General features: G+C 61.5%; 1 protein-coding gene across 2 annotated transcripts in view; it reads left to right on the top strand.

The window, feature by feature from the left end:
• Positions 1 to 26,847, top strand: part of LOC118632255 (phospholysine phosphohistidine inorganic pyrophosphate phosphatase) — a 76,925-nt gene that overhangs the window by 21,776 nt on the left and 28,302 nt on the right. Inside the window, exons 4-7 of one of the 2 annotated variants that reach the window (XM_036265189.1) lie at positions 618 to 681; positions 1,594 to 1,686; positions 3,306 to 3,361; positions 8,731 to 8,795. In XM_036265189.1, the coding sequence (XP_036121082.1) occupies positions 618 to 681; positions 1,594 to 1,686; positions 3,306 to 3,332 (184 nt within the window). In that variant the 3' untranslated portion in view covers positions 3,333 to 3,361; positions 8,731 to 8,795. Of the gene's footprint in view, positions 1 to 617; positions 682 to 1,593; positions 1,687 to 3,305; positions 3,362 to 8,730; positions 8,823 to 26,847 lie in introns of those variants that run through there. The other variant, XM_036265188.1, reaches the window with a different exon arrangement.

Raw genomic sequence — 26,847 nt, forward strand, 5'->3', positions numbered from 1 at the left:
AGCGGAGAGGCCTGGACCTGAGGCCAGCATGCTTCTGGGCCCTGTGTGCACGCGTGGCTAACGGCTCCCAAATTCGAAGGGCACGGGAGGGGGAGGGGTGACTGATGAGGTGGGTTCCCCGAGGGCCCTGCCATCTTGGTCCCCAGGGAGACGGGGAAGACCTGGCTGTCTTCTCCTGAAAGCATCTGTCACCGTGGCACCTGGCACGTCTGCTGACCTCTAGTTGGTAGGAGATGCGGCCGGGTGCAGTGGAACTAATGTTTTCTTCTCTGGGCGCAATTAGGGGTTAATTATTAGCAGTTAGGGTCCACCACATGCTCTGCGGACCTGCTGTCCCTTCCCAGAACACAGGTCTCTTGTCTTTCTGTGTCGGGGACTGCGTCCATCTGCCCCTCAGTCCTGCTAATCACTGTGGCAGAGGCCCCACAAAGCTGGCAGCGGGGCTGTTCCGACCAGAGCTGCTGGCCCACTGTGTCTCCAGCCTGGGCCACTGGTCGTTCTCGGCGTGGCACCTGGACGGACCCTCATGCCGACTCGGCCCTCCAGAACAGGTCGGGCGGCTTCTGCCACTTCCCGGAGCCTGAGCTCAGCTCACTGTCCCCTCTGCTTTTGTCTAGACGCTACTACAAGGTGACCTCGGGCCTGATGCTGGACGTTGGTGGCTACATGAAGGCGCTCGAGGTACCCATCCCCAGGCTGTCCGAGCCCTTGTCAGATCTCGGGGCTCCTGAGATGTCTCTGGTCTTTCTGGAGGCAGGGGTGTGCTCAGTGTTCCAGTGGCTTTCTGTGTTTTCAAAGTAGGCCCTCCTATGTGGGGCTTCACCCCAGGCCCCCTGCGCTGGAACCTGGCCACGCGGCTGCACTGGTCACTCTGCCCTCCTGCCCCTCTTCCCACACATGCCCTGTGCTGCTCACTGGCCCTCCCAGCATGCTCTCTGCCGCTGTCCCCTTGGACTCTGTATCTGTGTGGACCCTCTGTGTCACCCCTGACCCTGGTTGCCTGTCACACCTTGAGCTTGACACGTCCTCACTGGACTCCTTCCTGACTCCCTCCCCCACTCTGAAGGCCAGGCCCAGATGGGGCTCCCCAGCGTCCATCTGACCCACCGCTGGTCGTCTGTCCCCGGCCTAGGCTGCTGCCCCAGGCCAGCTCCTGTCACCGCCCACCCTCACTACCTACCTGCACGCAGGTGGGAGGGACGGACCGACGGGAAGTGGAGCCCTGGGCCTTCTGTCACGGAGGAACCGTGATGGAGCTGGGGTGGGCAGCGGAGAAGGGAGGGGAGAAGCAGGAATGCAAGTGGGACACCGGTCAGGGTGGCCCACGCAATGCCTCGAGACTTTGCCCGCTGTGGGCCGCCCCCCATGGGGTTCCTGGCGATGGCCCCGAGCATCCCGGGCAGCCCGCTGGGGCATCACCGTGTTCCAGCCGCTCGGCTCACGTGTCTCCCGGCTCATGTGTCCTGCCCTTGGCGGCCCCTGCCCACAGGCGCGCACTGGGGCAGTCTCGCCCGGTTCCCCAGAGGGAGGCCTTCCCTGCAGGCGGGGTGCTCTGTCGCTGCGCCCCAAACCCACCTGCGTCCTCTCTTGCAGTACGCCTGTGGTGTGGAGGCCGAGGTGGTGGGGAAGCCTTCTCCCGAGTTTTTCAAGTCCGCCCTGCAGGAGATGGGGGTTGAGGCCTGCCAGGTAGGTCGCCCTCACGGGGTGCGTGGGGAGGCAGCGGTGTCGGGAGGCCCGGGGACCTCGCATAGGGCCGCCTGGGGGTTTGAGGGCTCAGGCAGCCTTGTTGGACCCCCTACCACCACCACGAGAGCGACGTGGCTGGAAAGAGGGACATAGACAGCGAAGGGGACCACGGAATGATCCGGCCTGTCACGTCCGTTTCCGTGTGAGTGAACAGCAGGTGCTGCGGCCTTTCTCAGGGACATTCGCCTCGCTGAGAGGACAGGAGCTGGCCGTGCCCCAGAGCCCTTCCCCGGGAGGACAGCGTGCGGCTAGGTCGGAAAGTGTGTAAAACGAAGCCCTGTGTCTTGCCACCTTTACGTTATGGCTCTTTGCAGACAGATTGCCTTCCGAACGTACGTCTTAACGAGAAACCAGCAGTTACGGTTTTAGTGTGCACGGTGCCCGCCCCAGGTCATGCGGGGTTGGTCCCCCCAGCTGGTGGTGTCCGGAGAGCACTGTGGGAGAAACTGGCCCCTGTCTGAAGCCGGCCCAAGGCTGCCTTGCTGTCTGTGGACGTGGGGGTCGAGATCCTGCGGCGAGGCCAGTGCCCCCGATCACCGTGGCCTCCTGTCTGTCAGGCCTGAATTTCCCACGGGTTCCGCTCTGGGGCACTGGTCTGTGCCCGCTCAGGGGAAGACGCCCACAGCCACAGGAATCTGGGCCCTCTGTGCTCGAAGCCCCCGGTGTCCACTGATGTCAGAAGGCACGGGGTCTCGGGTGCCCGGGAAATGCCCTGTGAGGCTGTTTGGGTGAATGAAGACGGCAGGAGTAACCAAACTGTTGTTTTGTGACTGTTTTCTGGGGCAGAATCTCTTGTGACAAATTACAAACGCACAAAAGCAGAATAATAGTGATTTTCCCCATGTAATCGTCACCCAGATTCGACAGTTCCCTTCGTCTACCCCTTTTCTTTCTTCCTTTCAAAAAATTTACTTTATTTCACTCTTGTATTTGTTTTCTTTTTAAAATATGTTTTTATGGATTTTTTAGAGAGAGAGGAAGGAAGAGGGAGAGAGAAACATCATCAGCTGCCTCCCACACGCCCCCTAGTGGGGATCGAGCCCGCAGCCCAGGCATGCGCCCCAACCGGGAATAGAACCGGGACCTCTCAGTTCATGGGATGGTGCTCAGTCCACTGAACCACACTGTCCCGGCTCACTCCTGTGTTTTAAAGCAAATCCAGACTTACTGTTGTTGTAGCCTTTCATATCATAGTATGCCTGTAGAAAAGTGACTTCAAACACAACCACACAGTGCCTAGAACACCGAACCATGGCCAAGAGGCCCGCAGGAGAGACGCTTAGCCTCCTGAGTCAGTAGGGAAATGCAGAGCAGACCAAGTGAGGTCCCACCGCACACCCACGTAGATGCCGTAATCATGAAACGCACAGCCCAGCTGGTGTGGCTCAGTGGCTGAGCATCAACCCACGCACCTGGAAGTAACCGTCAGGGCACGTGCCCAGGTTGTGGGCCTGATCCCCAGTCGGGGTCGTGCAGGAGGCGGCCAGTGCATGTTCTCTCTCATTGATGTTTCTGTCTCTCTCTCCCTCTTCCTTCCTCTCTCTCTAAAATCAATAAAGGAAAAAATAAAAAGGATGAAACGCTGAGAGGTGCTATGATGTGGGTGGCAAACATGGTAAGTGCAAGGAGCCTCTCCCAAAGGCCCCTTTTATGTGCGGTATTTACATGCCGTGTCCAGGGAGACGTGAGCTAGAGCAGCTGTGGGGTACGGGGGGGGGGGTGACAGCTGACCGGGTCTGAGGTCTCCTTGGGGTGATGAACACCTGGGACTGGATGGCGGCACAACACTGCGCACGTGCTCAGTGCCACCGATCTGGGACTTCAGAATGGTTGCCTTGGTAACTAGGATGTGCATTTTATCCCAGTGGGAAAAAAATCCACCCCCTAAAATCAGTAGTAATTCCTTAATAGTCTCCGGTATCAATCCATATTTCTTACTGTTCCAGTCCAGATTTAAATGTTCCTGATTGCCTTAGAAGTGTTCTTTTACATTGATTTGTTTGAATCAAATCCAAACAAGGTCTGTACCTGCCTGCCTGTGGCTGTTTTGTCTCTTAAATCTCTTTTTAACTCTCGTCCTGAAACAGTTCAGCTCTGTGCACGTAGGGAGAGTGGCGTCATGAGCCCCGTGTCCCCATCCCCGAGCCTCAGTAACTGTCAACTAATAAACCACTTCTAAAAATTGTCTTTAACTCTTCATTTTGAAGGAATTTCACAGTACAAAAAAGGTGTGAAAACCATACAAAGAATTTCCGTATGCCCTCAAACCAGCTTCCCAAATGCTAACATCTTACGTAACAATCATAAAACAATGATAAATTAGCACCAGTACACACTGTTATTAACCTGGAGACCGGCAGACGTCATCAACATCCCACCGATGGCTTTTTTTAAATCCTCACCCGAGGATATTTTTCCATTTATCTTTAGATAGAGTGGGAGGGAGAGAGAGGGAGAAACAGAGAGAGAAACATCGATGTGTCACATCAACTGGTTGCCTCCTGCACAACCCCGACCAGGGCCGGGGACAAACTGAAACCAAGGTACATACCCTTGGCCAGAATCGAACCCGGGTCTCATTGGCCCGTGGGCCAGTGCCCTAACGCTGCGCCATACTGGCCAGGGCCCCACCAATGGCTTTTTAGGGCCACTTGTGTTCAGTAGCCGGTCCCCGCGTGTTCTTTACTCTGGGCAGCTCCCCAGTCTTTGTCTTCTGGGACTGTGACTTTTTTGAAGTTGTTCTGTGGAATGTCCCTCGGTTTGGGTTTTCCTGATGTTTCCTCATGATTTGATTGTAGGTCATGCGTGTTTGGCAGGAACAGTGCTGTGCCCTCTGCGTACATCCCACGGAGGCAAGGGGCACCTTGCCCGTTACTGGTGATGTTCTCTTTGATCCCCGTCGGAGGTGGTGTCGGCCAGGGCTTTCCAGCGCAGAGTCACTGTTTGTCCCTTTGTGATAATCAGTATCTTATGGGAAAGCACTTGACACTCTGTAAATATCCTCTTCCTCTTATTCTTTTCCCTCCTAATTTTAGCATCCATTGACCAATCTTACCTGACACAGTTACCGTGCTGTTTGCCAAATGGTCGTTTTGTTTCCATGTCCCATCCGAGTGTATTCAGTAGAATTTGCTGTAAGGAAGAGCTTCCTTTTTCTCCCCTTTACTTACTTTTTCAACAGTGAACTCAGAATACTGTTTTGTTTCATGAGCTACAATCCATTTCAATCATTATTGATTCTGTTGCTCAGATTGTCCTCTGTCTGGCTGTCAGACCCCTTTCAAGATTAGCGACCACCCACCCTCCCCTCCCCCCTAGAATATTTTGAATCACATCCCAGATATTGTATCACTTCATCTGTAAATATCTCTGTGTTTCCAAAAGGCAGGAATTTCTTTTTAAAGACACAGGACAGTGCCACTGTCACATCTGAATGGCACTAACAGTGATTCCATCACGTCATCACAGAGCCAGTCATTGTCCTCATTCCCTGATTGTCTTATCATTGTATTGCTGACCCAGTGTTTGGGTCAGGATTCAAGAAGGTCCTTGAGTTGTGATTGGTCAACGTGATTCTTAAGTATTTTGTTGTTGTTGTTGTTAATCCTTACTGGAGGATATTTTTTCTATTGACTGTTAGAGTGGAAGGGAGGGAGGAGAGAGAGAGAGAGAGAGACATTAATGTGAGAAAGACACATCGGTCGGTTGCCTCCCACACGTGCCCCAAGTGGGGCACGGAATCGAACCTGTAACCCAGGTATGTGCCCTTGACCGGGAATCGAACCCGAGACCCTTCTATGCGAGGGCTGACGCTCTAACCACTGAGCCAAACAGTCCAGGGCTTACGTGCTTTTTAAATAATTTTTCTTTATTGATTTTAGAAAGAGAGGAAGGGAGAGGGAGAGAGAAATAGAAGCATCGATGAGAGAGAACATCGATTGGCTGCCTCCGGCGTGCCCCCCACTGGGATCGGGCCCACAACCTGGGCATGTGCCCTGACCGGGAATTGAACCGGTGACCTCTTGGTGCAGGGTCGACGCTCAACCGCTGAGCCCCACTGGCCAGGCAGGTTAAAACAACAGTATTTGGAATTACGTGAGCAGTGTGATCACAGCCGTCCCTCTCACCCCCCCCCACACACCCCGAGACACTGCCGCCGGAAGGGGGACCGGGGAGCTGACAGTGCTTCCAGCCTAGGTGATGTGCCCCTTCCGTCTGTTTCTGTTGGGCATTTCCTGTTACTTTCCGTCTCATCTTTACCTTCTGAATGGGAATCTGCCCTCCCCACACCCCAAAGGGAACCCGAGGCCCCCATGGGGGGAAGTCAGGGTAATCTGGGCTTCTCATTGGGCAGCTGCGGGGACTTGGGCTGGAGCAGGTGGGGTGGGGTTAGGAGAGTGGATGCCACTGAGCCACACCGGCTGGGCAGGAGTATAATATTTTTTAGTGTAGAAAAAATACAACACACATATATATATACATTTATATTTGTATTTATATTTATACACACACACAGTTGGCAGAATACAAACTGTAGAAATAAAGCTAGACGAGATCTTGGGTTGTGAGGGCTAATGCCCTCGGGACGGCCTATCAGACACGGGGCGAGGCGTGTCGGTTCATCGAAGAGCGGGGCATAAAGCGTGGACTCACGTGGACTCTGCCCATCGCTCTGTTCCCTGGGTCTCAGGACACTAATCCCAGCTGTGGGGTGGGGAGCAGACACCCACATGGGGACTACTTAGGGCTACTCATCTCTCCTTTGGCCCTTCCCCATCAGGGGTGTCCACAGAATGCTGTCCCCGCCCTGCCCCCTAGCTGGGTGTCAGGTCAGGGAGGAGTTGAGGGCCAGGAGGAACCCCTGCCCCCGACAGCCAGAATGTCCGTGAAGCCCCGGCTCCCTTGGGAAGCTCGGCAGCACTCACAAACGTCACAAACGTCACACATTCGATGGTTCTTCCCCGGGCACCTAGGGTGGCACAGACACCATGGCAGGCACACAGACATTTCAGAACGACTGGGTCTGCTGTTGAGCCCGCGCCAGGGGGCTGTGGGCCCGCTCGCTCCGGACTCCGGGGTCTGCAGGCGCCTGCGGCGCGGCTCTGTCCTCCTCCGTCCGCGGCGCAGTCAGGAAGCACGAGCCGGGCTGACAGGTGCGGCTTCTTTATTTCCCCCGACAGCACACCTCTTGACCTCCATCTTCTCACCAATGATTTTTTAAATCCTCAATGATTTGGCAATAATTGCTCCTCCTCATGCGATTATTGCCCTTCACCGATAGTAAATCTGTGAAATCCCCCGGGCCCGGTGCGGTTTGGTATTCGGAACCCACAAGCTGGCCGGACAGGCATCGCTGCCCCAGACGGGCACCCGGCGTCCCCTCACCCGCTCTCCCGCCCCCCTCGGCCCGGGCGGGCGTCTGCTCCTCCAGGAGAGTCCCTCCTCCGAGGGCCGCGGTCTCCGCCCCCGGCCGGCCTCGCCCTGCAGCCTCTGCCGGAGGGTGATTAGTGATGGGCGCAGTCTGTGCAGCGGTTGGAAAAGCCCCCGGTTTCTGCTGCCTCCACCAGCTTCGTCTTGGTCTTTGTCCACAAGCTCCCGATGGTCCCTTCTTCTCTGAAGGCCTATTCAGGAGGTGTTTCCAAGGAAGATGCTTCAGGCTTATCAGCCTTTCGGAATTCATTGTGCGGCCTGCCCCGGTGAATGGTGGCAGATGGTGTCCCTGCTGGGAATACTCTCATCCCTCCCCCTGCACCCCCCCTGGGACCTCCTCCAGGAAGTCTTTCCTGACCACCACCAAGCCCACGAGCCTCGCAGCCCCCTGCGCCGTCACAGTCCTGACTGTGTGCTTGAGGAACCAGCGGATGCCCCTCTGTCTTCTGCGCTTGGCTGGCAGCTCCGTGGGGGCAGGGCTGTCTCTGCCTCTGCAGCCCCACGGCCCGGCCCTCAAAGGCCCGAAGCCAAAGTGCGGGGCCAGAGGCGGCGTGCGGTGGACTGGACTCTCCCGTGGGGCTGGGTTAGCAGTTTTCTCCATGAATGTTTCCTTTCTTCCTGTTGGACACGGACATAGCTTACTATGTCCCGGTGCTGACCCTGATGCTTACCTTCCGTGTTTCTGTTCACACGTGCCACCGATTCCACCCGCGTCGCAGCTCCACGGGGCTGCCCGCCGTTCGTCATTGCTGGATGTCCAGCGTCTCGTGTGGTCTGTCTGACTGTCCAGTCGTTCCAGGTGGGACAGTATGTCTTCAAGGCTGTTTCTCCACAGGATGTTCAGCCTTCAAACATTCCGTGTGTGTGTGTTTGCATATTGTTTTGCTTTTTATAGGTTGTACCTTCACTATTGAAAGCAAAAGCCTTTTTTTTTCTTTGTTGATTTTAGAGGGGAAGGGAGAGGGAGAGATAGAAACATCGATGAGCGAGAACATCCATTGGCCGCCTCCTGCACGCCCCCCACTGGGGAGCAGGCCCACAACCTGGGCATGTGCCCTGACAGGGAATTGAACAGGCGACCTCTTGGTGCAGGGTCGATGCTGAACCAGAGTCACACTGGCCGGGGGAAAGCAAAACCTTTTAAACTGTGTCCTTCAAAGATTTGCCAGAGATTCACTTGGTTTTCGCAGAACCGACGATTGGCAGAGTAACCCGGCTACTGGGCATTTGGTCGTAGGTAAAATTCAGCCCATGTTCCCGTGGAGGCGAGACAGTGCCCGCCCCAGGCTTCCTGGTGCCAGGTCACTTACGACACCTGCTCACCTGCTGATTGATTGCAGATCGCCCAAAAGTGCAGCACTCAGAGCCCAGGGGAGCAGTGGGGGTGTGTTTGAGGTGTGTTGACTGTTAATTAGCAGAGTGGTGATGCGGCCCTTGTGTAATTTGTATGATGGTGGTTTTAAACATCAAATCAAGCATTTGTGTCAAAAAGGCAGAGGGACATAGGACGGGAACTGCTGACTTGGATTCTGAGTGCCTTTTCCTGCATGACAGGCTGTCATGATCGGGGACGACATCGTGGGCGACGTTGGCGGGGCCCAGCGGTGCGGGATGCGGGCGCTGCAGGTGCGGACCGGGAAGTTCAGGTGAGCACCTCCCTCCGCAGGTTCCTGGGTGGCTACACTTTCATTGTTTCGTGTCCAAAATAGAGGGGGTCCTCTTTCCAAGCGGAAGAGCGGCGTGCGGGCATCCACTGGGTGGTACGTGGCCGCCCTCCGCAGCCGACCGCGGCGCCGTGAAGCGGCTTTGGTCCCGGGTCCGCGTTTCGGAACGGATTTGAGACGTGTCACGTGGAGACAAAAGGGCTAAGGCTCGGGCCATTCAAGGTGGCCGCCCGCAGCCAGTGGGCAGGGACCTCTCTTGCTGCTGCTGCTCTCTGGAGCCACGGGCCACCCCACGGGAGCCACGAGCTGCAGGTGGCTCCAGGCACCTGCGTGGCTGGCCCCGGTGGACAGGCGCTGGAAGTCATGACACGTGAGCTCACAGGCTGAGTGGTGAGGCAGAAGGCGAAAGCGCTCATTCATACCTTTTCATGCTGACGACTTTCTGTTACTCGCACCTGCTCATTTTTACTTGTGTTATTTTTTCGTTAAGTGGCTGCTGGGAGGTTCTAGCTTGTCTCTGCGACTCGGCAGGGCTCAGTGCCTCTCTGTCAGGCAGCGGGGTCCCTGCACCGCCCCCTTCTCCCAGCAGAGGGCACTCTGGGCGCACAGACCGCACCTGGCCGGGCAGGGCCCCTGGGGCCCTAATCCACAGAGGCTCCGGGCAACCGGCACGGTGTCCTCTGCAGGTGTGCGGGCTCAGGCCAGTGAGCAGCCTGGGGAGTCAGCCGGCACCCTGGCAGCACCCAGCTCCTTCCGGGGCTGCCCACCTCCAGAGCTCCCCGCCGCTGTGGCCAGCTGTGTGAGCAAGCCGCACGAGGTTTGAAGGTCAGATGTGGGCTGGCAGGGATGGGCTGTGTCCAGTGTGTGGGTGCGTTCTTACTGCCTGCTGGGCCTCGTCCCGTCCGCCGGTGCGGCCTCGCAGGGACCAGGCCCTGGCTGGGTCCGCGGGCTCTGGAGGGCCCCCTGGACCCTGCCCTCGGTCAGTGGCCTTGGTCCTGTGCCAGGTGAGTGGAGGAGGACCTTGTCACCGCACAGGTGGCCCACAGCAGTGCCGAGTGAGCTCAGGGCTCACACCGGGCCGCAGGCTTCTCTGTTGGCTTGAGGCCAAGGGCGGGATGAGGAGGCTGAACCGAGTGCGAATGTGAACGGAGTCCTGCCAGTCTGGTGCCAGAAAAGGAGGGAGGCTCGAGGGGGCGGCAGGGCTCCTGGTGGCCCTGCTGCAGGAGCCTCAGGCCAGTGCCTTCTGGACGCGCGCACACACACACGCACACGCACACACACGTAGGTGTGCGCACGCGTGCACAGGCCAGGCTGTGAGGCCAGTGCTGGAGGGGGTAGGATGTGGACTTGCCTGTGTCTGTAAGATCTACCTGTGACCTTCGACGTCTCCGTCCCCACGCTTCTTCCTGTCTTTGTCATAAAGTGGCCCAAAGGGAGGAGGGTGAAGCCCTGGAGCTGGGAGAGATCACAGGGTGGCCGAGCGGGGAGCCTGTCCTCTCCCAGGAAGGGCGGGGCCCCTCTGGCAACACCGCGGGAGCAGGGAGAGGCTCGCTGGGCAGACAGTCTGCAAACACACCCCCACCCCGCGGGGCGGCTCGAGTCACAGACAGAGCAACACAAAGCGCTCTCTTCATACCTGCTCTGTTTGGACATCCTGCCCCACCAGGGCGTGGCCCTCACCTGGCCGGCAGGTAAAGGCCGTTTGGCGTCCTCCCCGCCTGCCCTGTTCCTGGCAGCCTGACGCGTGGGCCTGCTGGCAGAACCATCCAGCCTGAGGTCAGGAGGCTGCTGCCCCTCCCGGCTGCTCTCGATCCTCCCGCGAGCACAGGCCCGGGTGGATGCGGGGTTCCCTCCGTCCGGTTCTGTGCCCACTGATGGCAAGTCCTCGTGGTCCAGTGCGTGCCGGAGACCCAGAGGGCGCTTGAGGGGCCTGTTCAGGGACAGCTAAGGCCTGGCCAAGGCCACCCAGCCGGGTGTCACAGAAGTTATCACCTTTCTCCTGCGGGGAGCATCCTGCCCTGGCGGTCAGATCCTACAAAGCTCTGGGTGCAGACTGTTGCCACCCCCTCCTGTGTCATCTCCTGTGGGTCCTGGCCCTGTGTCCCTCATCCTGAGAGTTCAGACCGGGGTGTCCTTCCCAGTGTCAGGGTGCCCAGTCCGGCCCCAGTGGGCGAGGAGCAGCCGTCCGCAGACCCTGCTCAGGGTGTGACTGTTGGCCATCACTGCCCCGTCCCTCAGGGTGTGACTGTTGGTCATCACTGCCCCGTCCCTCAGGATGTGACTGTTGGCCATCACTGCCCCGTCCCTCAGGGTGTGACTGTTGGTCATCACTGCCCCGTCCCTCAGGGTGTGACTGTTGGCCATCACTGCCCCGTCCCTCAGGGTGTGACTGTTGGCCATCACTGCCCCGTCCCTCAGGGTGTGACTGTTGGCCATCACTGCCCCGTCCCTCAGGGTGTGACTGTTGGCCATCACTGCCCCGTCCCTCAGGATGTGACTGTTGGCCATCACTGCCCCGTCCCTCAGGATGTGACTGTTGGCCATCACTGCCCCGTCCCTCAGGATGTGACTGTTGGCCATCACTGCCCCGTCCCTCAGGGTGTGACTGTTGGCCATCACTGCCCCGTCCCTCAGGGTGTGACTGTTGGCCATCACTGCCCCGTCCCTCAGGTTGTGACTGTTGGCCATCACTGCCCCGTCCCTCAGGATGTGACTGTTGGCCATCACTGCCCGTCCCTCAGGGTGTGACTGTTGGCCATCACTGCCCCGTCCCTCAGGGTGTGACTGTTGGCCATCACTGCCCCGTCCCTCAGGGTGTGACTGTTGGCCATCACTGCCCCGTCCCTCAGGATGTGACTGTTGGCCATCACTGCCCCGTCCCTCAGGGTGTGACTGTTGGCCATCACTGCCCCGTCCCGCAGGATGTGACTGTTGGCCATCACTGCCCCGTCCCTCAGGGTGTGACTGTTGGCCATCACTGCCCCGTCCCTCAGGGTGTGACTGTTGGCCATCACTGCCCCGTCCCTCAGGGTGTGACTGTTGGCCATCACTGCCCCGTCCCGCAGGGTGTGACTGTTGGCCATCACTGCCCCGTCCCTCAGGGTGTGACTGTTGGCCATCACTGCCCCGTCCCTCAGGGTGTGACTGTTGGCCATCACTGCCCCGTCCCTCAGGGTGTGACTGTTGGCCATCACTGCCCCGTCCCTCAGGGTGTGACTGTTGGCCATCACTGCCCCGTCCCTCAGGATGTGACTGTTGGCCATCACTGCCCCGTCCCGCAGGGTGTGACTGTTGGCCATCACTGCCCGTCCCTCAGGGTGTGACTGTTGGCCATCACTGCCCCCGTCCCGCAGGGGTGTGACTGTTGGCCATCACTGCCCCGTCCCTCAGGGTGTGACTGTTGGCCATCACTGCCCCGTCCCTCAGGATGTGACTGTTGGCCATCACTGCCCCGTCCCTCAGGGTGTGACTGTTGGCCATCACTGCCCCGTCCCTCAGGGTGTGACTGTTGGCCATCACTGCCCCGTCCCCGGCTGCACACAGCCAGCTCCCTGGGTCTCCCTGTGGCCCCACCTCGGGGTGTGAGTGAGCCAGCTGCTCCAGCCCGCAGGCCCCACCCCTATTTGTCATTGAAGGTACTCTAGATCGGAAGGTGTGTCCTTGACAAGCAGCTGGTTCCTTTGGACTCGAGAGGGAGAGTCTCCTGGGCCAGACTCCAGATGTCCTGTGAGGGCCCCTCCTGGGCTGGGGCTCAGTGATCCATTGGTTCCCAGGCTGGGCTGGGGCCCCTGAGCCTTTAGGGACTTCCACCCAGCAGGGCAGCCGATGGCTCAGGGTTCCAGCCGTCTTGCCCGAGGCTGGAAGGTGAGGGTGCAGAGCGCTGGGCGGTGAGAGCGGAACCCAGAACCCGACCCGTCACCCTAAGACCGCTGCTGCCCCCGCAGGCTCCGTGACTTCGCCGCCACTGACCACGTTCTCCCTGCGAGAGGCTCTGGCTTCTGCTCGGGATGGAACAGAATTCTCTTCTGGTGCCAGGTGGTGCAGGGCAGGCGAGGGGACCTGGGCTCGGTTTCTGCAGTTGCAGTGGTCAGGGTCAGGGTCGGGCCAGGGGAGCTCCGGCCAGGGCCAGCACTCACCTGCAAGAGTGACCACTGTGGGGCCCGCAGGACTACACAGGCCCCTTCCCTCCGGGTCCCCCGTGTGCCCAAGGGAAGCAGCTGTGTGGAGGTGAGCTGTGACTTAAGCAGGGTCCGGCCCAGGGCAGGCCCCGACGTCGTCACCTGACGCCACCAAGGGCCTGGCGGAAGGAGGTGACAGGTGGCAGCCCAGAAGTCACATCCTTGCTGCCTCTGTGGTCAAAGGCAGCTGAAGCCGAGCCGCCCTTCGCCCCGTGTGGGGTGGCAGGCAGGTCTGGGCAGCTCTGTCCAGCCGCAGCATGTCGGAGAGGTAAGGGGACACTCCGTGTCCAGCAGGGCCGGCCGCCTGCCCCACCGATCTCCACCAGCGTGAGCCCGGCTGGGGCACTGCGGTGCCCTGAGGGCTGTGGGAGCCCGCCCCCGGGGAGCCCTCTCATCAGATCGGGACAGCCTCTGGCAGCAGGGCGGTGGCTCGGGTGGCAGGGCCCCGTGGGGAGTCCTCAGAGCTTTTCATCGCGGCCACTGTTTTCTAACACCCGGGGAAGGTGCATTTTTGACCCACGGACGGGGTCTCTGATTCTGATGTTCCCCAGAAACAATGAAGAAGGAAAGGGGCTCATCCCCCACCCACCCCGTCCTCGCAGACACCGCTCCACGAGGTTCTTGCTTCTGACTGTGTGGCGGGCAGGGCCCAGGGCGTGCTGCCCGCCGACACTCCCCTCCCCGTGCCCAGGTATCTGCAGAGCACCCACCGTGGGCCGGGGTAGGGAGAACGGCGGGGTCCCTGTCCGCCAGGGCTGTTCTTCTCATGGGGAGGACAGCAGGGGACCCGTGGCCAGACCCACAACAAGATCCCTGGCGGGGGCGAGGCTGCTGGCCCTTTGCTGACACCGGCCGGCCTGCCCGCGCCTCTGCCCGCACAGCTCACCTGTCCACACAGCGGCCCCGCCCAGCTCGCCCCGCCCTTCCCTGGCGGCTGAGCCCCTCCCCGCCTGACCCCTCCCTGAGCCCACGCACGCCCCGTGGAGGTGTTGGTGTTCTCAAAGGATCAGTCTTCTGGGGGTGAGAAACCGTCACTAGAAAAGCCATAGTACGTAGACAGGGTGGGGCAGTGGGCACCTTTCGTTTCTGTCTGCTCTGAGTGTGAGTGTGGTCCCTCTGTTCTGTGGGGTTGCCCTCCTCCACCCCACCCGCCACAGGGCCACAGGCCCGGGCGTGGGGCTTGGGCCCCAGCAGCTGGGACGCACTGAACTCCTGGCCGCAGCGACAGGCATGTGATCAGTGTCCGGCCAGTGAGTTGGCCCAGGGTTTTCCAGAGCCCCCAGGAAAGTGGCCAGTGAAATGTGAGCTGAGAAGCACTGGTGGCCATCTCTGTGGCCCCAGGGAAAACCCTGCCTGGAGGTGCGGCCGCCAAGCAGGAGGGCAGAGCCTGGAGACGGAGGCTCAGTCACCTTGTGACCTGGACCGAGCTCATGCCCAAGCCAGCCCCCCTCTGGCCTCCTCGGGAGAGCGGACCAGTCCCTTGGCATCTTTGCAGCAGCGGCGGGCGGACGCAGGACGGGCCACACCGCCTCCATCTCCCTGGCCGGTCAGCCACGCCGGCTTCTCGGGGCCGCGTGCCCACTGGGGAGCCGCCCCAGGGCGCCGCTTTCTTCGCACACGCGGACTGGTGGTGTGCCAGGCCGGTCCCCCTGCAGCCGGCCCAGGCTGGAGAGAGACCTGTGCGGTGGCCTTCGGCGGCACCGCTGCTGGCTTTCTCTGCCTCTGGCAAGTGCCCGACGGGACCTCATTTAACCTCGGGGAAACTGTGCCCAGGAAGGTGTGCCCCAGCTTTTCCAAAATAGAACTGGTGCCCGGAGAGGGGGCAGTCCTTGTCACTGGAGATGACCACAGAAGCTGGCAGACCTCCTGCTGGGAGGCCGACGAAAGGCCCTCAGTGGCCAGAGGCCAGGGCACATGAAGCCTCAGGCCATCTGGAGGGTCTGGTGGCCTGAATGGGCACCTGTGGGAGCCAGTCCTTTCTGTACCTCTGGTTCCTAGGACCACACTGGGGTGCGGGTCCTGTCCCCCTCCCAGACGGTGGTATTTCAGTGTCACATCTGCCATTTGCAGATAGAAACCGAAGCCCAGACAGGGCAGGGTTGTGGGTGCTGTCATCCAGGCCGGATCCCACCTGCTGTGACTCTGCCTCGGTGCGGGCGTGGACGGCAGGGCCGGAGCCCCCAGGACGGACGCAGGCTGCAGGGGTGTGGGCGTGGACGGCAGGGCCGGAGCCCCCAGGACGGACGCAGGCTGCAGGGGTGTGGGCTGTGGGCGGCAGGGCCGGAGCCCCCAGGACGGACGCAGGCTGCAGGGGTGTGGGCTGTGGACGGCAGGGCCGGAGCCCCCAGGACGGACGCAGGCTGCAGGGGTGTGGGCTGTGGACGGCAGGGCCGGAGCCCCCAGGACGGACGCAGGCTGCAGGGGTGTGGGCTGTGGGCGGCAGGGCCGGAGCCCCCAGGACGGACGCAGGCTGCAGGGGTGTGGGCTGTGGACGGCAGGGCCGGAGCCCCCAGGACGGACGCAGGCTGCAGGGGTGTGGGCTGTGGGCGGCAGGGCCGGAGCCCCCAGGACGGACGCAGGCTGCAGGGGTGTGGGCTGTGGACGGCAGGGCCGGAGCCCCCAGGACGGACGCAGGCTGCAGGGGTGTGGGCTATGGGCGGCAGGGCCGGAGCCCCCAGGACGGACGCAGGCTGCAGGGGTGTGGGCTGTGGGCGGCAGGGCCGGAGCCCCCAGGACGGACGCAGGCTGCAGGGGTGTGGGCTGTGGGCGGCAGGGCCGGAGCCCCCAGGACGGACGCAGGCTGCAGGGGTGTGGGCTGCAGCCAGGCAGGCGGGAGAGGTGCCCTGTTAGCAGCCGTCCGGACATGTCCGCATCTCTGGGTGTCTTCTGAACATCTTATGATGAAAGTGTAATGCCTGTATGAGAACGAGGATTTTTATTTTAAGTACATTTGCACCCTGGCTGGTTTGGCTCAGCAGTTAGCTCATCGGCCCACAGACCAGAGGAGTCCTGGGTTCGGTTCCCGCTAAGGGCATGTACCTCGGTTGCAATTTGTTCCCGGCCTCGATTGGGGTCATGTGGGTGGTGACCACTCAATGTGTCTTTCTCACGTTGACGTTTCTCTCTCTCTCTGCCTCCTGCTCTATCTGAAGATAAATGCAAAAAATGTCCTCGGGTGAGGATAAAAAAATAATAATTAAAATAAAGTACACTGCCCCCGGTTTGTGAATTTGGGGGATTCTTAAAAAGAAAAACTACCCCAAAGTACAACTTTATCAGTTAGTTGGCAAAGTACCCTGACGAGGCTGGGCCTGTGCATAGCTTTAACCTGATCCCCACAGCCCAGCCAGGGTCCCCCTCGCAGACTGTGAGGCTGCACACGGCCCCTCTGATGGAAATGCCATGGCCGGGGGCGCGGTCTGCAGGTCTGCACCCCCGCGCCCCCCCGTGCTTCGTCCAGGGAGGGTCAGGGAGGGCCTGGTCCCCGGGCCTGTAACCTGAAGCCTCTCTCTGACCTGCCCACAGCGTTCCCTCCCCGGTGCAGAGTATGGCCTCACTCCGCCCTATAGGCACACCAGGCCCGCACACCACCTCGCACACACGTGCACACACATTCACGCCCACTCACCTGCACTCAGACCTGTGGCCCAGTGACCACCGGAGGGAGGGACCCCAGCTCAGGAGCGTGGAGTGGGCGCCTGGGGCCGTCGTCTCTGGACTTGCAGACCGCAGACCCCAGCCAGCATGGGGTTGGGGTGTGGGACATACCTGGAGGGAGGTGGTTACAAGGTGGGTTCGAGGCTCCCCTTTGCTGAAGGGCAGACCAGCCCGGACCTGTCACAGGAGGCCAGCCCAAGGCCACCTGCCTCGTGTCATGTGACAGGTGCTGCTGACACCAGGGCAGGGGAAGGCCTGGCGGAGACCCAGGAGGGCTGGGCAGGGGTCAGTGCCGGCCACGCCCACTGCTCTGGAGGAGCCCCGGGGAGCCCACATCTCCTGCCTGCTCCTCCATGGTCTTCCCCCGTGCCCACTCCCTGCCCTTCACCTCTGCCCTTGGCTTCGTGCCTCTTTCCAGACCTTTTAGGGTCAACTTGCCTGCTCCTCCCTCCCCACACTGCTGTCCGCTGGGGCCGCTAGAGGGCGCCTGGTGCCGGGCCGGACAGGTCCAGCCTGGTGCAGCCACGTGGGCCGGGACAGGCCCACACCGGCCCGCACACAGCCGCACGCCGCTCTCCTTCCCGGCAGACCGGCCCGTGGGTGCTGCCTCTGAGAGCCAGGCCCCGGGAGCTGTGCGGCGGGGCCCCCCAAGCTTGTCCGCCCCTGGCCCTCACCCCTCCCCTGCCACCCTGCGTGGTGAGGTCGGTGAGGCGAGGAGAGCTGGGGGCCACGGGTCTCACCACCAGCTGCGGTGAGTCTGCCGGCAGCCTGGCTCCCGGAGTTCAAGGAGATGGACGGCCCGAGTCGGCTTTGCTGCCCTTCTTCCCAGCTCACACTCGGGGCAGCCGAGGCCTGGGTGCTCTTGGCCTGCCCCCCCCCCCCCCCGTCCCTGTGCCCAGGAGAGGCGGGGTCTCTCTCAGGAGGGCAGCCCTCCGGCCTCTGCAGGCCCTCCTGTCCCTGTCTGGCCTCCACAGCTTTGCTCGGCTGTCCCCTCCGCCTGTCCCTCACCCCCCCTCCAAATGCCCAAATCCCGCTGTCTTCAAGGCCTTCCCTGGCAGACGGTGATGGGATTCCTGGAAGGCCCCCCCCGAAGGCCTTAGGGAGCCAAGTCTGGCAGAGGGGCCACCTCGAGGTCAGGCAGTGGGGCCCACACCAGGGCTATTTCTCTGTCCCCCGACGCACTCGCCTCCGGAGAGTGCCCGTGCTCCTCGGCCCAGCCTCTTCCCTTCCAAACCACTCTGAGGTTTCCAGAGTAGCCGGAACCCCGTGAGCCCTCCCCAGGCCCACGGGCCGGCAGCCCCTCTCCTGTCTGTCGGTCGGCCCTTTCCCGGCCTTGCCTGGAGGTCACAATACGGACAGCGGGGAGGACACCAGGACAGGCGCTGCGGCCGGGTTGTGCGTCGGGGGCCCGCCCAGCACGGACACCCTGTGAGCCGGCGATGTCATTGGTTGGGTGGCGGCGGCCGTGGCGCGAGGTGAGGGATGGTTTCTCCTCTGTGATCCACCACTGTCAAGAGAAACTCAGGGGCCGTGTCAAGTCCTGCTCCTCACCTGCTTCATCCACCAGCTTCACGCCGCCGCGGCTTGAATGAGTTCCTTCTGGGTGGTTCTCAGTCGGCACTGATGTCCCGCTGCAGGGAAGACCGATGCCTCTCCCCACTGTTTGCTTTACCGGTGAGGACTGTGGGCTCCTGTCTAACTCAGTGGGTCATAGTCTGTCACTGTCACAATCCATTCCGATGCTCAGTGGTCCCCGAATAGGCCTGCGTCTTGCTCCCTCCTCCCGACCACGTGAGCCCGTCCTTACAAAACCAAGGGGGGCGTCCCTGGCTCACCGAGCTCCGTCCGTCTCAGCCCTGAAGTCGGCCGGCTCCCAAGGAGCCTGGCTCCTCTGTGGACAGGATATTGGGAATCAGAGGCCTGGTACCAGGTGTTTGCGAGGCGCCTCTGGGACCCTCCGTGGACGGAGCAGGGATCACACGTGCGGGAACACGTGTGCTGGGCACCCACGCACTCAGATCTCTGCACCCGAGGAACCGTATCGGAGCCATGTGTTCGCCCCGGCACCTCTGCCTCGAGTCCAGCGCCACAGGGCTCGTCCAGCCTCCGCCTCGGCTGCCGTGTACCTTCCCCCCGCAGAGAACCTGCTTCCCATTCTCTCTCCTCCTCGTGTCTGCTCAGTTCACTTGTGTGGAGACAGCCCTGGCCTCGCTGGGCTGCACCCACCGCCACCCCGTCCCTCCTTCCGTGGGGCCCTGGCCCCTCCCACGCCCGGGGGTGTCGGGCTGCGCTCCCACAGGAAGGAAGACCCCAGGCCTTGCTGGCTCATCTGCCTCCCCCTCCCCCCTTGAGTGACAGGACTGTGTCTTTGCCCCCACAGTGCCTCGGTGCACCCTCCACGTTTGTTAAACTGGGTAATAACAGTCTTCCCCATCGGAAGGGGCCTTCCAGCTTCCAAGACTGTTTGCACATTTGGGGTTCTCATCCAAGCCCCACATGTTCATAAGACTTCTAGAAGCGTGGGCAGTGGGGGGAGGGACATTGTATGTTTTGTGGCTGGGTGCTTTGGCTGCAGTGGCGTGCAGGCCCCACGGAGGGCTCAGTTACAGCCTGTCTCTGTGCACCGGCCTCTTCCTTCCTGGGTGTGCACGCGTGTGCGTGTGTGTGCATATGTGCGTGCGCGCGGCGCTCCCACCGTGGCCGATCCTGGAGCAGGTAGACGTGCGTCCTCTCCAGGCTGCGGTTCTGGAGGCCTGAGGGGTGCCAGCTGCCAGAGAGGGAGGCTGGGCAGTGGTGGACACAGCACAGAGGCCTGAGTGGTCGAGTGCCCTGCGGGTGCCCTGCCTCCAGCTCTGCCCCAGGGGAACGTCCACACTTGGGAGTAGGGACCAGCTCTGTGCCCCACAGAGGGGCTGGTGGAGGTGGGGGTCTGGAGCCCGACAGCTGGGTGCACATCCTCACCCCACCACTGGGTGACCCTGGCGTCCCGTGTGCTCGGTGTGAACCTCGCTGGGCCTCCATCTCTGTATAACCCACCTGTGAAGTGGGGCCGTGGGAGCTGCTACCTCCCACAAACCGTGTGTCCCCAGAAGTTCCTGTTGTCATTCTCGTCATGCCTGCAGGCTTCAGCACCCGCCACCCAGCGTGGGGGCTGGTGAGGCTCCCTGGGGCGGGGCTTGGCCCCAAGCTGAGCTGCTGGCACAGACACACTGACCACGACCACAGGGCGCCGCGCCGGGGGCCTGCCCTGCGGTTTTGCCAAGTCCCGTGTCCAGAGGCCCCGAGCCGCCCACGCCCCCCCACACACTGCAGGCACTTCCTGTCTGCCCCTGCTCCCCTGGGCTGCCCTCCTGAGCCCTTCCTCGCTGTCCCTCTCGCCACCACCCGTCCCCCAGCACGCCACCACCACCCTCTGCACCCAGCTGGCCCTTCACCTCCCGCCTCGCCGCCTCAGCCTTTCTAAACCAGGCCTAGCCAGACAAGGCTGGACGTGTGGCCTCCGTCCTCTGGAAATGCCGAGGTCACCATCCTCTGCTCCCATCCCAAGTGCCCCCAGCCCGGCAAGACTACCCCCAGCTCGGCAAGGCCCCCCCAGCCCGGCAAGACTACCCCCAGCCCAGCAAGGCCCCCCCAGCCGGTGAGGCCCCCCCAGCCCGGCGAGACTACCCCCAGCCCAGCAAGGCCCCCCCAGCTCGGCAAGGCCCCCCCAGCCTGGCAAGACTACCCCCAGCCCAGCAAGGCCCCCCCAGCCCGGCGAGGCCCCGTAGCCAGCGCTGTACTGGCTGGCCCTGCGGAACTGGGAGGAGGACCCCTTTGCTGATTAATATGTATACGCTTGGGTTTAATTGGAGCATAATTGTAATCCATATGCTTGTCAAGGTAATTACACTTATAAACCTAATATAGTCCATAGCTCAAAGTGTGCAGAGCTCATTAAGGCAACTGTAATTAACATTTACAAAAAATCTTGCAATTACTGGAATACCCTCTAAGCTGGCCTTCCGAGCTGGTGAGGAGGCTGGTGACGAGGCTGGTGACGAGGCTGGTGACAAGGCTGGCCTGGGCTCCCTGCCTCCGGGGAGTCCACACCTCGGCCTCTGGGCTCCGAGAGGGCCCCTCCGTCACCCCGGTCCTGTGGCTCGGCGTCCCCAGCTCTCAGCTTGTGCTCTGGCCCCAGTGACGGCCTGACAGAGCGGGTCCTGAAGAAAGGGGAGAAGCTGCATGTTGAGTGAGAGGGAAAAGCAAACCCCAGGGGACAGGGCGCTTCCTCCTACCGGGGACTGTCCTCCTGCCCCTGCCCCTGCTGCAGCCACAGGTCGCTGTCCTCACTGCCGGGGGGTGAACTGGAGGAGCCAGCCCTGAGGGTCAGCTTCGCTGCCCGTGTGCACACCCTGTGCCCGCGTCCATCCCAGAGAGCAGCTGGGCCTGGCAGGTGCGGGCTGCAGGCCGCAGGGGGAGGCCCGGCAGGGTCAGGGATCGGGAAGGCTCGGCCGGTGCCCAGGGGCCACCTGGGCTGGTGCTGACGGGCCGGTGGGAAGTGCAGGCGCTCATGGCTCTGAATTGGTGTCTGGGAAAAAGAACCCTCGAATACAGAATGTTCCAGACCTCACCCCTCTCCTCGCTCCACCCTCCCCAACCTCTGGGAAAGTCCAACAGCCACGCACAGGGCAGGGCTGCTCCCGCCCCGTGGCCCAGTGCCTGGTAACAGCAGCTGTGAGCTGCACGGAGCGTGCTCCCAGCCCCCCGGTCCGGAGCGGATGGGCGCAGCCCCAGCAGGCCGTGGCCGTGGGGGGATGGCCGCAGGCCGGCCTGGAGCCTGTTCCTTCCTGCGCGGGACGGCAGTAGTGCTGGGGGTGGTCCTGCTGTCCTGCAGCGCGTCCTCGGGGGACAGCGTGCCTTTGGACAGCCTGCGGAGAGGGGGTGTGCAGGGCCTCACTGGTGGCCTTGGCCCCTTGGAGACTTCGTTTATACAGGGTGAGGCAAAAGCAGGCTTGAGTTGTTCGTGTGGAAAATAATGCAATAATCAATAAATAGTAATGAAAAAATAAACTGCTTTACAAACTCACAACTGCAAACCTGCTTCTGGGCCACCCTGCGCAGTGGGGACACGCCGATTAAAGTACACAGCATGCCCTGCAAGTGCTTAGCGGAGTCCTAGTGCCCCATGAGCCCCGAGGCGCCAGAAGGCACGGGGCAGGCGAGGGGGCGGGCCAGGCGGGGCTGGACGGGTGGCCCCCCAGTGTCTCAGCTGCCCCCACCTCGCTCAGAGCCCGTCAGTGGCATCGTTTCTGTGACCGTCTCACTCCAGAGTGTGACACTGCTGTCCCAGCTCTTTGTCTGCATAGACAGGCTGCGTGAATGTCCTGGAGCCTGGCCCTGGGCTCCTCTGTAGTTTCTGCATTAAGACAAAGTCCCAAAGAAGGACCTGCTGGGTCCGAGGATGTGCGGGATTCCAGGGTCTGGGTCGCTGTGGGAGCGCTCCCTCCCCGCCTCGGTGGCTGCCTGCGGTGTGGCCGGTGCTGTCTCCTCACCGCCCGCCAGCAGATAATGCCCGCGGACGCATCGGGTTTTAAAATACCGTCTCCGTGGGCAGAGAAAACCGGTGCCGTCTGATGACGGAGACGGACGGTTTTTCATCTTCCTGGATCACTGATATCTCTCCCTCTGTCAATTGCACATTCATATCCTTTTTCATTCTTTATTGTACGTTTTTAAAACCAAGTCTCTTTTCGTTTAATGAGAGATCTGCATCTCATCAAGGATGGAATGCCGGGTCTGCGGCTCATTTAGTCTCCAGAGAAGATGCCGCTGTTTTGTTCCCCGATCCAATCAGATGCCAAGGCTGAGGATGCTGGCAAATTAATTTCCGGCGCTCGAGATGGGCCCCCCGGTGTTTATGAGGATCCTCGCCCAGAGAACGACATTTTAATCCCAGTTACTCAACGCGGTCAGGCGGCCTGGGGTCACTGACCAGCTTTCGAGTCCACGTGACCTTGGGGTGTCCCTCAGCCTCTCAGAACCTTCACTTCCTGGCTGTAGGACGAGGCCCCGCCTCCGGCTGCCATGCAGGTCACACGTGTCTGGGTGGGTGGGATGGGCCGGGCACTGAGCCTGGCAGTGGGCAATCTCACCCAGGAGCTGGTGATGTGGGGCAGCCAGAGGGCGAGCCGCCTGGGCCTGGAGGGACCCCACTGACGTGTAAGGAACGTGTTAGTTGTTGCTGATCAGAATCTACCGTGAGTGGCCCTGGCTGGTTTGGCTCAGCGGTTAGAGCATCAGCCCACAGACCAATGAGTCGCGGGTTCGAGTCCAGTCAAGGGCACATGCCTCGGTTGTGGTTTGGTCCCCAGCCCTGATCGGGGTTGTGCGGGAGGCAGCCAGTTGATGTTTCTCTCTCTGTCTCTCCCCCTCCCACTCTGTCTGAAGATAAATGGAAAAATATCCTCGAGTGAGGATTAAAAAAAAAACTACACTAAGTTGTGGGAGAGGCTGTTTTTTATTCTATTTTATTCATTATTATTTATATACATATATGTTTTTATTGATATTTTTAGAGAGAAGGAGAGAGAGATAGAAACATCAATGTGGGAGAGAAACATGGATCGGCTGCCTCCTGCACGCCCCCCACTGGGGATCGAGCCCGAAACCCGGGCATGTGCCCTGACGGGGAATCGAACCGGGACCTCTCAGTTTATGGGACACGCTCAATCCACTGACTACACCAGCCAGGTGAGAGGCTGTTTTTTAAATGCTGCTGGTGCTGGGTCCGACCTCGTCCCCAGTGGATGAGAGGTCAGACAAAGGAGGGGAAGGATGATGCTTGAATAACAGCCTCACACCAGCTGGGCCGCGTGGCTGCCGGGGTTCAGCGCTAACAAGGTCGGGAGGGAAGAGCCGGCAGGAGCCCTGGCGCCCAGCGCCCATGGGCTGTGGCTGGGGAAGGACAGCCAGAGGACACTTGCCAGTCGTCTCGCCAAACTGCTGATCTTTGAGCATGAGGGTAGGTGCTGTCTCATCCCCATTTTGCAGGTGAGGAAACTGATGCACAGGGAGAGAATTATGTGCCCAAGAAAACACAGCTGGGGAGCAGACCTCCTTCTTGCCGTGGCCTGGTGTGACCGGTCTTTGTGGGGGAGCCGGTGTGACCGGTCTTTGTGGGGAGCCGGTGTGACCGGTCTTTGAGGGGAGCCGGTGTGACCGGTCTTTGAAGGGAGCCGGTGTGACCGGTCTTTGAGGGGAGCCGGTGTGACCGGTCTTTGTGGGGGAGCCGGTGTGACCGGTCTTTGTGGGGGAGCCGGTGTGACCGGTCTTTGTGGGGGGAGCCGGTGTGACTGGTCTTTTGGGGGAGCCGGTGTGACCGGTCTTTGGGGAGGAGCCGGTGTGGCCGGTCTTTGTGGGGGAGCCCGTGTGGCCGGTCTTTGTGGGGAGCCAGTGTGGCCGGTCTTTGTGGGGGGAGCCGGTGTGACCGGTCTTTGGGGGGGAGCCGGTGTGACCGGTCTTTGGGGGGGAGCCGGTGTGGCCGGTCTTTGTGGGGAGAGCCGGTGTGACCGGTCTTTGGGGGGGAGCCGGTGTGGCCGGTCTTTGAGGGGGAGCCGGTGTGACCGGTCTTTGTGGGGAGCCGGTGTGGCCGGTCTTTGTGGGGAGAGCCGGTGTGACCGGTCTTTGGGGGGAGCCGGTGTGGCCGGTCTTTGTGGGGAGCCGGTATGGCCGGTCTTTGAGGGGGGAGCCGGTGTGACCGGTCTTTGGGGGGAGCCGGTGTGACCGGTCTTTGGGGGGAGCCGGTGTGGCCGGTCTTTGTGGGGGAGCTGAGAGCTGACCAAGGTCTCCCCACCTGCCCGTCCAGGGGGCACTCAACCTCGAGGGAAGCGGCCAGGTGCCCTGCGCCGGCCGCCTCAAGGGCCACCCAGCAGCTGTGGCCCCCCGCTCGGGAGCGGGCCTGGCGACTTCCCGGCAGTGCTCTCGGAGGCTTTTCTGGGGAACGAGAGGCAGTGACACTTCTGGGATCTGAGCCCAGAGCCAGGAACAACCGGAAGGGCTTCCCACATCCTTCTGCGCCGAGTCCCTCCTGCGGCCATCGGGCCTCTGGCCCCCAGGGAGCTACCGGCTGCCCCCGGCGCACAGTGGGCTCGCGTGCAGCTCGCTCGTGCAGGCGCCGCCCTGCGTGGCCGGTTAGAAGCCCGCCGTCCAGAGAGGGTGAAGGAGGCGGGAGTGCGGGGCCCTTGCCCGGGTTGCACCGGGGGCACAGCCCTCGGGGTCTGACCGTGGAAGCCGCACTCGAGCTGCCCTGCTTTCTCCCTCTGGATTGGGGTCCCCCTCTCCTGTGGTGGGTGCGCCTGGCTTCTGTGTGTCCAGTTCAGACACAGGACCTCCTCGAAGGGCGTGCAGGAAGACGGCAGAGCCCGAGCTGGCATCCGGGTGGGCTCCGCCGGGCGGGCAGCAGGCGGGCGCTCCCCAGCCGCCGGGCTCCCGCACCTACCGACCGCGCGACCGCAGGGCTCGAGGCCGAGGCCGCTTTTATTTTGGTGGAGCTTCTGGTCGCGTTGACACGCTGTGCCTCTCCCTGCCGTCCGAGCGGAGCCTCGCAGAGCGCAGATGTCTCACCAAACAAAAATAGACGGTCCCGAGGAGGGCCCTGCGGCCAGACGTTCTCAGGCCCGGTAGGGCCCGTCGCCGTGCCAAGAGCTCCGGGAGGATGTTTGGAAAAAATGTCAAGGCGTTCATTTTTCTCCCGACCTTTCCGGGGCCTGAGCGCTGGAGTCAGAGACGTTCTAAATAAAGACGCGGCCAGTGGCCAGGCCGGGCCCTGCGCTCCCCGGGGGCCCCGCACCGGGGTCGCCCTAGGCCCGCCTCTGTGAGGGGCAGGTCACGGGGGCTGCCAGAGGGTGAGGGACAGACAGCAAGGTGTCCACACCCCACACCAGCAAAGGAGAAGAGACCCCGGAAGGGAGAGGGGCGTGGCGAGAAGCTGGCCGCGGGCCTGGTGGGGGCGGCCTCCCACGGGGGAGGATGAGGTGCCCGCAGGACGTTTGTCCTGGAGTTGGCGAGTGTGGGTCCTCTGCTGCTCCCTGGCAGCACCGACCCCCCTGCCATGTTGCCTCCCAGCTGGCTTGTGCTGCGCTCCCTGACTGTGGGTCCCAGGCCCCTGGCCAGGGGCCTGGCTGGCTTCCCCAGGGCCCACACCCTGCTGAAATGAAGGCCACCCACCAAGGCCACAGAGGGGTATGTTGGTGGGCCGAGGATGTAGCTGCTGGGAAAGATGCCACGGGTGGGCCCTCGTCTGCTGGGCTGGAGCCACTTCATGCAGGACAGCGAGCAGCTCTGTCTGCGTCTCGGAGGACTTCCTCCGCAAGTCTGGGGCAGGCTGGGGGCGTCTCGGAGTGCTGGGTGCCCCTGGCTCCTCACTCATGACGAGCGGGGTCTGTGGGGTCAGGAGCGTCTTCGGTCCGAGCTGCACAGCACCTCCCTGCCACGGAGTTGCCACCTGAGCTGCCACTGGAGCTGGGCAAGACTGCAGCTCGGGTGCCCAGGGAAGAGGCGCCGGTCCCCTTTCCCAGGCCGGGCACCAGGTCGCGCCACCTGCAGCGGCAGCGGAGCCCTCGGCCACGGTTAGGATCTTAGGGACAAGGCATGAGCGCAGGTAAGGCAAGCCACCGCCATGTCCTCCTGGCTCACCAGCTTGCTTCCGGAAGGGAGGGAATTGTTTCTCGGTCTGCATTTTTGTTTTTTAATTTTGTAAGTAGCATATAGTCACACGGAGAGATTGGAAATGATAAACATTCTGAAAGAAGCTAAAAAGTCCTTCTGTGACCTGTGAGTAACGTCAGTGAACGTTTGGGCGGATTTCCTTCCAGCCACCCCCTGCCCGCCACATGCACACACTTTTTTTTTTATTAGTATTTAAACATAATTGAGATTGTGTTTTATGTACAACTTTCCGGCATGTGCTTGTCAGCAGTGGAATAGACTCTTCTGCATTTTCTGTTGGGCTCCAGAAAAGGACCAGATTGCGGGGCTGAGCTCAGGCAGTGGGGGAGGAGATCCAGGAATATCCTTCTCCCTGGCTCCGCCCCGTGAAACCCAGGCCGAGCACAGACTCAGTGAAGCTGCCTGGTGCTCACAGCGGAGCCGCCCCGGGGAGCGGTCTGGGGCCCCGCCGGCCTGGCTGCAGAGGC

The sequence above is a fragment of the Molossus molossus genome, unplaced genomic scaffold (assembly GCF_014108415.1).
Source record: "Molossus molossus isolate mMolMol1 unplaced genomic scaffold, mMolMol1.p scaffold_m16_p_17, whole genome shotgun sequence".
NCBI classification, from domain to species: domain Eukaryota; kingdom Metazoa; phylum Chordata; class Mammalia; order Chiroptera; family Molossidae; genus Molossus; species Molossus molossus.